This window comes from Megalobrama amblycephala, linkage group LG1 (genome assembly GCF_018812025.1).
Source record: "Megalobrama amblycephala isolate DHTTF-2021 linkage group LG1, ASM1881202v1, whole genome shotgun sequence".
NCBI lineage: Eukaryota > Metazoa > Chordata > Actinopteri > Cypriniformes > Xenocyprididae > Megalobrama > Megalobrama amblycephala.
Window position 1 is genome coordinate 70420480 of NC_063044.1, and position 10342 is coordinate 70430821.

A 10342-nucleotide genomic window follows, 5' to 3' on the forward strand; every position below is an offset into this window, starting at 1 on the left:
TCTTTGAAACTAACATTTTAAATTCATTAATGCTGTTTTTGGACCAGGTTGTGCTACCTGACTTTTGCAACTAATCTTACACCGATCAGGCTTCTGTTTGGTTGTCTGTATTAGCTTTTCCCAATTTTTAAAGAAGTTTATGATAGCATTTTCCTGTTTTACATTGTTGTACCACCTGATATGGAAAGTGTACCTATCTATCCATCCTTGAAAAGTGTAATCAGTATTTGAGAGAGGTCTACAAACATTTTCAGTTTGCCACAAGGATCATTTGGGCTCCTCTGGATGCTGCGTTGTCATGTTTAATGTTATCAATTCATAATAAGAGGCATGTTTGCAGTTGTGCCACCCTGACATGTCTGTGTGTCAGCATTTATTGAGTGAGAGTTTCCAGATTTTACAATATAAATGCAAGATTTCATAATGGGTCAAACCGTTCAAAATGTTGTGAAACACTTTTATTAAGGTTCCACTTGTTTTCCAGGTGTGGTTGGTGAGACAGATGGAATGAAGTCAGTGTCAGTATCCGTGACGGAGGGAGAGTCTGTCACTTTACGCAATGATGCTGAAATACAGAAAGATGCTCTGATGCTGTGGAGGTTTGGAGATAAAGGTGTCCTCCTGGCTAAAATCGATATCGAGGCCAACGAGACCTCATTACACGACACTGATGAGAGATTCAGAGGTCGACTGCAGCTGGATCTTCAGACCGGATCTCTGATCATCACAAACACCAGAACAAATGACTCTGGACTTTATGAACTACAGATCAGAGGCATTGAGAGCTCACGGCGATTCCTTCTGTCGGTCAATGGTGAGTAATTGAAAGATCAAGTCTTTTAATGTAATAGCATGAGTCATTTCAGATCATCACACTGACTTACACCTTCACCGTCTCTATTTATAGCTGTCCCAGAACCACAGCTTTCTTCAGGTGCTAAAGCAGGGATCAGTTTTGGTTTTTTAGTTCCTGTTCTTCTACTTGTGGCCGCAGCTTTAGCTGCGTTTTACTACCGCCACAAGATCTTTAAATTAAAAAAGAAAATGGGTAAGTATAATATATTTTAAACAGGATTCCATCTCTTACAAAATGTCATAACTTTCTTTAAACTGTGGACATCAGAGGTTTTTAACCCTGCTTTTAGAGATCAAATGTCCTGTTCCAACCAGTTTCAACACACCTTCAGAGGCAGGGGTGCAGAATTCAGTTCCTGTGGCGTCACAGTCCTGCAGAGTTTAGCTTCAGCCCTAATTAAACACACCTGGGGCCTCATTTATAAAATGTTGTGCAGAAACAGTCCTAAATTTGATCTTGTGATATTCTCAAATATGAGTACGTGTGTTCATAGAATGAACATATGCACAAATCAGCAACAAAATCTGACATGAAATGTCAGAAAACTTTCCAGTTTAAAGGGATAGTTCATCAAAAGTTAAAATTATCCCATTATTTACTCACCCTCAAGCCATCCTAGGTGTATATGACTATTCTTTCAGATAAACACAATTGGATATTTAAAAATATCCTGGCTCTTCCCAGCTTTATAATGGCAGTGAACAGGACTCAAGTTTTTGATGCCCAAAAAAGTGCATCCATCCACCATAAAAGTAATCCATATGGCTCCTGGGGGTTAATAAAGGCCTTCTGAAACTGCTCTTTTTCATACAGTGGTGACCACAAAGTTCAAGCTTTAAAAAGAAAAGTACCATAAATGCACTATGTTGTCATATATTCAAAGTCTTCTAAAGTCAAATGATGAATAATAATGAACAGATTAACATTGTTCAGTGATAATCTTCTCTTTTCCACATTTCTGTTCTCTGTTTCGGCGTGTTGCTGTGACAGACGAAGAGAAGAAGTCAGTGATGGAGGGAGATTCTCTAACTCTACTCACTGGTCTTACTAACAAACAGGGTATTGATACGATAGAGTGGTGCTATGAAAATGAAGACAATCGCGTTGCTGAAAATAATAAGGGGACCATTGAGAAATTTACCGGTGCTGATGGGAGATTCAGAAGCAAACTGAGGGTGGATGAAGAAACTGGAGCTCTTACCATTAGCAACATCAGAACCATACACTCTGGACTCTATATACTAAAGATAAGCAGCAGCAGCAGCAGGAAAAGTGGCTGTGGCACCAAAAGCACCACAAGAACAAAACGCAAGAGATTCATTGTTACTGTCAGTGGTAAGTGTTGAAGGGTTAAAGGGTTAGTTCACCCAAAAATGAAATGTCTATCATTTATTATTTACCCTCAAACACATAAGACCTTCATTCATCTTCAGAACACAAATTAAGATCTTTTTGATGAAATTTGAGAGATGTCTGTCCCTCCATTGGGAGCTATATTGAATTTACACATTCAAGGTCCAGAAAGGAAGGAAAGACATCATTAAAGTAACCCATGTGACTCCAGTGGTTTTAAGAAGAAACACAAGTTTTGGCACTATATTTACAAAATATATGATGTCTTTCTTTCCTTTCTGGGCCTTGAATGTGTAAGTTGCATAGCTCCCAATGGAGGAACAGTAAATTCTTGGATTTCATCAAAAATGTCTTCTTAATTTGTGTTCTGAAGACGAACTAAGTTCTTACAGGTGTGGAACAACATGAATTTTGTATCTGAAAAGGAAACTCCTACAAATGAATATGCAATAATGTAAGCTGCAAAAAGAACTGTCTCAACTTTTCAGCAAATTTTTCACTGTGTGTCTTCAGAAAAAAAAAGGGTTTGTGTTAGCACAAAGCTGTTAGTAAATATGGCCCTACAAATATATGTTATGTTCAAATGGCAAATTCAGTCATTTGATATAATTTTTTTCTATATTTCTATGTCTTGCTGTGACATGAAGTGAGGACATTGCCAGTGAATGCGGGAGATCCTGTCACTCTCGAGACTAAAGCTGAATTACAGAGCGATGATCTAATGCTGTGGACATTTGGACCTGAAAACCGCCTCGTTGTTAAAACTGATTCAGGAAGGACTAGCATTAGTGAGAGTTTCAGAGACAGACTGGAGCTGGACAAGAAAACTGGATCACTGATCATCAGAAACATTGGAATCACAGACTCTGGACATTTTAAACTACAGATCATCAACAGCAAACAGACCACATTCAGAAGATTCAATGTGACTCTCATCGGTGAGTAGAGCGTCATTTATTATAATAACATATTGATTTGCACAACAGGTGCAAACTGATTGGTCGGTGGTGTTCAAAGAATGCATTGTCTTTTTGCACATTCCAGATTATTAAGTTTTGATTATTCAAGTTTTAAAAAAACATTTTTCCAAATGTACAGTCAGTTGGTCAATATAACATAAAAAAAAAAAAAAACAACTGGAGCAGTTCACGTACAGGGAACACGTTTGACGATAGCTAAAATAGTCGAATGCCATAGAAGAACAGAGTTTTTGAGAAGCGAAAAAAAACGTCTCGGGTTACTTGTGTAACCCTGGTTCCCTGAAAAAGGGAACGAGACACTACGTCATATGACGTAGCGTCGACAGTTCCCGTGAAAGGGAACTTTATTCATTGATAATCCTTTTGTATATTCCTAAGACAACAGGTAGATGAATGAAGCCACAGTATCCTATACTGTATTATTTTTCTTTAAGATTTCAAGGAAAACATTTGTAGTGATTTATATTGTAAAAAAATATTAATTTTTGGTTGTTTTTAGCATGTTTAGGGGAACTTTTGAGATTAGCTGTAACATCATCTATACGTAAATGTATTCAGCAAAACTTTTTTAATTTTTATGATTTATCTGTATTGTCTTTAAGGTTCCACAGAAGAAGAAGTGAATGAAGAGACACAGCTAATCAGAGGAGATGTTCCTGATGGAGTGAATGAGCAGCAGGCGACGAGTTCCGTTTGATGAGATAGGACACGCCCACCAGTGTCAATCACTGTGACATCATCAACAGTCAAGCTCAACAACATTTGAAAAATGAACCCGTGTGCTGCAAAAAGTTTGAATGAATTCTTGTGTGATGAGCACGTTTAACAACAGGTTACAGAATATGCGATATCTGATGTGGCACGAGCAGAGAGAGTTTCAAGCCTCAAAGTTAACTATTCGCTGTCCACACTGAGGATGTGTGACACTTTCAAATGATCTGGGGTGCTACAATTACCAAATCAGTACTGTAAATAGCTGTAGCTGCATTGTTCACTACATCTGAACTGAACACTGAACAATTTGTCCTTTAAAACACTACTGTGCTTTTTGTCAGTGTTTACCTATGTTATGAGTTTTTATTTTCACTGTATTTTCATATCAGAATTAATTTCTTGTTACTTTCATTGTTATATTATTTTTTATATTATCCCATTTTATATTATTATTTTATATTATTTCTCTGTTAGTAGTATTTATGTTGTAAGCTATGCTGCATTAAGTCAGAGATAAGAGAAAGTCTCTATTTCGAAGTTTTGTTGTCATGTGATGATGAATGAAGTTTGGTGATGATGATGATTCTGTTTCTTTGTTTTGGTATAATAACGCTTGTTGAATTTGTGCTGGTCATATGAAGTGCTCAGAAAAATATTCTTCATTCAAAGAGAAATATTCATAACCCACTGACAGATATTTGTATAAACTCACTTCATTTTGTTTTATATCTGCATCTCAAGTAAATGTATATTGCTTTAAAGATAATTGCATTGGAAAACAACAAAAATACTGAGTAAGATATTTCTGTCCTACATAAAATGTGCAGCGCACAGATAAATGTTGGGGTTATTATGTTCAGGAAGGAAGCCTGTAACTATCTCGACCATCTCATATCCATTGGCATTTACAGCCAATATAGACAAGTTACCATAGGAAATATATGGTTTCTAAAGCTTTTTAACACTTATCAAGGTTGAGTCAAAAACCTAGTTCGCCAAAGTTGTTTTTTTGAAATAATCTAATATTTAACAAATGGTTCGATGGACAGCGGCGGTCCTAAAGGCAAAGTTGCTCAGAATGAGGAGTTCTACCATGTGGTACGATTGTTGTGGGCGAGCACGAAAAATCGCGCGATACATGATGCTTTAAATGTGGAAAACACAAAGGCATCCCCTGGTGGCCGATTTCTTTTAAAATTCTCACAGGCCTCTAGGGCCGTGAGTCGAGCAGGCCCAGCGAGTTTCGTTCCGATCAGCCTCCGTTAACCTTTTCTGATAGCTGCTCAAATTTCAGTGGCCGATGACATGTTTTTCGAGATTCGTCAATGTCATCATAGACAATAGTGGGCCCTTGTACGAAGACACTGTACGCAATTTTTTTTTTTTAAAAAAAGTTGATCGGACTAATGGTTTAGTAGTTATATCCATTTTCATGTTTTTTTCCTGTTATAGCGCCACCAAGCGGTCTGTCATCGTGTCCTTTTTCATGCAACCACAGAATGAGCTCTTACATATGTGTGCCAAGTTTGGTGAAAATATCTCATTCCGTTCAGGAGTTATAGCCATTTTAGTAAAAGTAGCTCTACCCACTTCAAACGTTTTTTATTCAAACGACTATTTTTATGCATTTGAGTATGAAACTAAACACTGATATGCAGCGCACTCAGCATCTTAATAAATGTTAATATCCCAATGTTTATTCAGTTTGCGCTTTCTGATCAACCAAAATGTTATTTTACAGTATGAAAATCACTGATGATTATTGCTAAATTATTTATGAATAGAATTTAAAGGATATTCTCAGCACAAGATAATAAACATTCTCTTATCCTTATTTAGTGTTATTCAGCTGACCACAGCTGCATGCGATTGCACGTGTTCATTGGAAGCTAACAGGCAAAATGCATGCAAAGCCAATCACGCTGGGAGAATAGCACAAATAAAAAGATATACAAATAAAATAAATAAAAAGAGATGACAGCTGCACATCACGAAGCTGACACAATCCAGTGTGGGAGGAAAGAGTCGGCTGCAAAAGAGTGAGGAAAAAAATACACTGACAAATGTATTAATATGGCGGGTCTAGTGCGGCAAATCAGACCATATGACTGACCAAATTTTCGAACAGTGGAGCTCTATACTGAGCAGTTTGATTATTTCGTCAAAGTTAAAGATGAGGTTTTAGTAACGTTCCTAATGGGCAGACATGCAATCTACTGTGCAGTCTGGTCCAGTCATAAGCCTGGTGATTGCTCATTGAAGGACACTGTAGCATTGCTCCAAGAACATTATACCCCAAAACCCCTCATCATTAATTAAAGATTTTGCTTTCTTAAACGAGGGAGAATCGATTGCACAATTTGTTGCCATATTGAAGCGATTGTCAGAACACTGCGAATTTGACACATCACTGAACGATACAATGACAGATAGATTAATCTGTGGACTGCGTAGTGAGACAATTCAAAAATGGCTCCTATGCGAAAGTAATCTTACATCAGAGCGAGCAATGGAAATCGGTGTATCCATGGAAATGGCTGCGAAAGAGGCACAAGAGTTCAGAGTAGCCAGTCAGGTTCACAAAGTATACAGTGAGAAAATAAAACAGGAAGGCAAGAAAGCATGTCCGATGTGGAGAGAGTGATCATCCAGTCACAGGAATGCTGGTACAAAGACTGCACAAACTGCAGAAGAAAGGGGCACATTGAACGTAGGGGTGATTTTTCTATATAGGCATCCTACCACAAACTCAAAATTCCTATGTTTTGCGTCATTAATGGTTGCTCAAATCTATCAAACCGAGAAACCACATTGAGCTTTTATCGTTTATGTAACATATTATTTTTTAACTTTAAAATTTGTCAACTTTTGTAGCATTTTGTGTCTGCTGATACTGAAATGAATATGGATACCTGCTTACCTTATTTTTTTGCTTTTGACTCAGTTAAATATTCTCATTCTTCATGCTATCGTTTGCAGGGAAGAGAAACTATTTTATCCCATTGCATGATCATTTGGTGTTTTCACCTCAGTTTTGTAGAATTCCGTTCACAATGTTGATCTGGTTACCGTGAGAACAGTGTCGCGCTGCTGCTTCAGCCATCATATGGTAGAAAATGTCCAAAAAATAATAATAAAAAAAAATCTTCAACAAGCTTACAGAAGTTAATCCATTTCTTTGTTGGAAGGGTGTACATGTAACTGTAGCTTTAATGTTGTCTTTGTAAATATTCCTTTTCCCATATTTCCACAGAGGAGAATCGGAGGGTCACATTCAGCGGACAGAGACCCTATTTTACAGTCTATGACAGACACCGACACACTGTAATTTTTATTTTTTATGATTTATTTCAACAAATGACAACCAAAATTAAACCCATAGAAGCTCATGAACAGTTTTGAAGTGGCTGTGTGCAAGTTATACACATTCACAAGCCGAGTGAGAGTCTTACGCAAATGTAATGTTAATTATTTCACCAAACAAAATACAAAACATTCAAAAACACTCTGCTATGTGATTATTTTATTGAATGACAGAGAGTGGGTTCAATCAGTAACATTATTAGATCTGCGTCTCCCCATCACCAACCTGCTTCCCTTAGTAGGCGCCATAGGCTGCCATTCAAATTCAATTGTTGATATCAAGAAATGATTACTTAATAGTTTAAATTCCAATTTCACATATCAGAAACAATTCTAGTAAAAATCTAGTAAAAATCATAGTATTTTGATATCATTAATTACTTTGTTACTAGTGCAAATATCTATTCTTGATATAAAGAATTGAATTGCTACTAGTAATAGTGTTAATTTTTCTAATAGTTAATAGTTTCTGATATCATGAATGTGATTGTTACTAAGAAAGCCATTTTAGATATCTGAAATTATATTTATATTCTTATGATCTCAGACTGTGGTGATGTGGTTTCTCCACTGCATGGATCTTCATGTGTATCTTCAGGCGACTTTTAATAGTAGAAACTCTTTCCACACTGATCACACGTGTGCGGCTTCTCTCTGCTGTGGATCATCTCATGTCTTTTCAGAGATGATGACTGACTAAATCTCATGTCACAGTGTGAACACTTGTAAGGTTTTTCTCCAGTGTGGATCCTCTCATGTATTTTCAGATGTACTAACCGACTGAATCTCTTGTCACAGTGTGAACACTTGTAAGGTTTTTCTCCAGTGTGAATTCTCTGGTGCTGTTTTAAATCACTCCCTGTAGTAAACATCTTCTCACAGTCAAAGCACATGTACTCTCTTACAGCAGTGTGTGTTTTCTGATGTTCCTTTAAACTACACAGCTGTGAAAAACTCTTTCCACACACAGAACATGAATGTGGCTTCTCCTTCGTATGAACTCTTAGGTGTGTCTTCAGAGTCTGATTCCAGAAGAAATGTTTTGTCGCAATTGATCGGCATGTGAACGGTCTCACTCCGGTGTGGATCCTCTTGTGTTCTTTAAGGAGTGATGATTGTCTGAAACTCTTTCCACACTGATCACATGTGAACGGCTTCTCTCCAGTGTGGATCCTCTTGTGTTCTTTAAGGAGTGATGATTGTCTGAAACTCTTTCCACACTGATCACATGTGAATGGCTTCTCTCCAGTATGAACTCTCATGTGATCCTTAAGATTACTTTTGATTGAGAAGCTCTTCCCACACTGGTCACATGTGAAAGGCTTCTCTCCAGTATGAACTCTGATGTGAACATCAAGACTCTGTTTTGTTGAGAAACTCTTTCCACACTGATCACACGTTTGCAGCTTATCGCCACTGTGGATCCTCATGTGAATATCAAGAATATCTTTCCTTGAGAAACTCTTCTCACATTGATCACATGTGAACGGCTTCTCTCCAGAGTGAACTTTCATGTGATCCTTAAGATTACTTTTGATTGAGAAGCTCTTTCCACACTGTTCACATGTGAAAGGCTTCTCTCCAGTATGAACTCTGATGTGAACATCAAGACTCTGTTTTGTTGAGAAACTCTTTCCACACTGATCACACGTTTGCAGTTTATCGCCACTGTGGATCCTCATGTGAATATCAAGAATATCTTTCCTTGAGAAACTCTTCTCACATTGATCACATGTGAACGGCTTCTCTCCAGAGTGAACTTTCATGTGACGTTCAAGACTTTGTTTTGTTGAGAAACTCTTTCCACACTGAGTGCAGGTTGTAGATTTATTGGCTCTTCTTTTTTTTAAAAATGTCTTTTTAGTCTTTGAGCAACTCAAAGGTTTTTCTCCAGTTTGTCATGATGTTCTCCTCCACTTCACTCAGTTCTTCACTCTCCTCACTCTCTTCCATCAGGTCTAAAATGAAATTAAAAAAAATATCATTTCATTTTCAGTACATCAAAATACAATACAATAAAATAAAAAGGTCATAAAATTGAGACATGCTGTGATAGACAACTGCTAAGAACTATAAAATATCCAGATAATTTTGATGCATTTGCATTTTCATAAATTATATCTCACCGACACAATCCAGAGGTCTCGGTAAAGATATTATGTGTGTATGTCTTTCCAGTGCTCCTGTGATGTTCACTTAATTTTATTGAATTTAGTTTCAATTTTACTTTAGCTCTATGCTTAATTTGACTTTAATTTCAAATTCAATTTATTAAATTTATTTTCAATTCGAATGATTAAATTTAGATATACTAAATTAAGACAATCAGCACTGAATGGAGGACTTCTGGCTACAGAATTTCCCAAATAGCTGCTCTGCCACCTTCCCTTAAATTAACATGCTTCGTTTAGCAGCCCTTAAATGGTGCTTCGTGGACAAATTTGTCAAAAAGTCAGTCTTTTTTTTTTTTTTTTTTTATATATATAAATGTCAAATCACTATCTTCGATAAAATCAATTTATGTACTTTTTGTGATTTTTTTTTTATTCATTTATCTCTAAAAGTACCATATTTTATGTAAAATAAGCTTATTTTTGATATATTTAATATTTATTTTACTTTATGAAATAAGTAATTCCAGTTAGACCAGACAGCCAAAACATAAAAATGTGGTGACTTTGGTGACATATGATGGTATAAAAATATCAAAAATATCAATAGTCACTAGATGGCAGTAGTCCTCAATGGCTGCATACACTGCGTTCCAAATTATTATGCAAGTGACATATCAGTAAGATTTCAGTACAATAAACATTCAGATTTTAGTTTTTCTAAGAAAATGTTTATTTGTTTATTTATCCATGTCTTTTTAGATAACTGGTAATCAATCTCAGACAAAATAATTTGCCAGATCTATGGAAACCCTACTTAGAGGTTGTTCCACATTTAAGCAAGTCACAGTTCTCATGCAATATGGGAGGAAGAAAGATCTTTCTGAAGATGAAAAGCATGAAATGATGCAATGTTGTGCAAAAGGCATGAAATCAACTAATATTGTGTGAAAATTATCAAATTA

At 36.4% G+C, this 10342-nt stretch overlaps 1 protein-coding gene across 1 annotated transcript; it reads left to right on the forward strand.

The window, feature by feature from the left end:
- Nucleotides 1-469: 469 nt before the first annotated feature.
- Nucleotides 470-4486, forward strand: LOC125247202. Its single transcript, XM_048158434.1, has 5 exons — nt 470-814; nt 908-1048; nt 1847-2191; nt 2857-3147; nt 3792-4486. Exons 1-5 carry the CDS (start codon nt 508-510, stop codon nt 3884-3886), a joined length of 1179 nt encoding a protein of 392 aa, XP_048014391.1. The 5' UTR covers nt 470-507; the 3' UTR covers nt 3887-4486.
- Nucleotides 4487-10342: the final 5856 nt, after the last annotated feature.

Coding starts and splice junctions, on each gene's coding strand:
- LOC125247202 (XM_048158434.1), top strand. CDS start 508: ATGAAGTCAGTGTCAGTATCCGTGACGGAGGGAGAGTCTGTCACTTTA. Junction 2,192..2,856: donor ATTCATTGTTACTGTCAGTG/GTAAGTGTTGAA, acceptor TGTGACATGAAG/TGAGGACATTGCCAGTGAAT. Junction 3,148..3,791: donor ATTCAATGTGACTCTCATCG/GTGAGTAGAGCG, acceptor ATTGTCTTTAAG/GTTCCACAGAAGAAGAAGTG.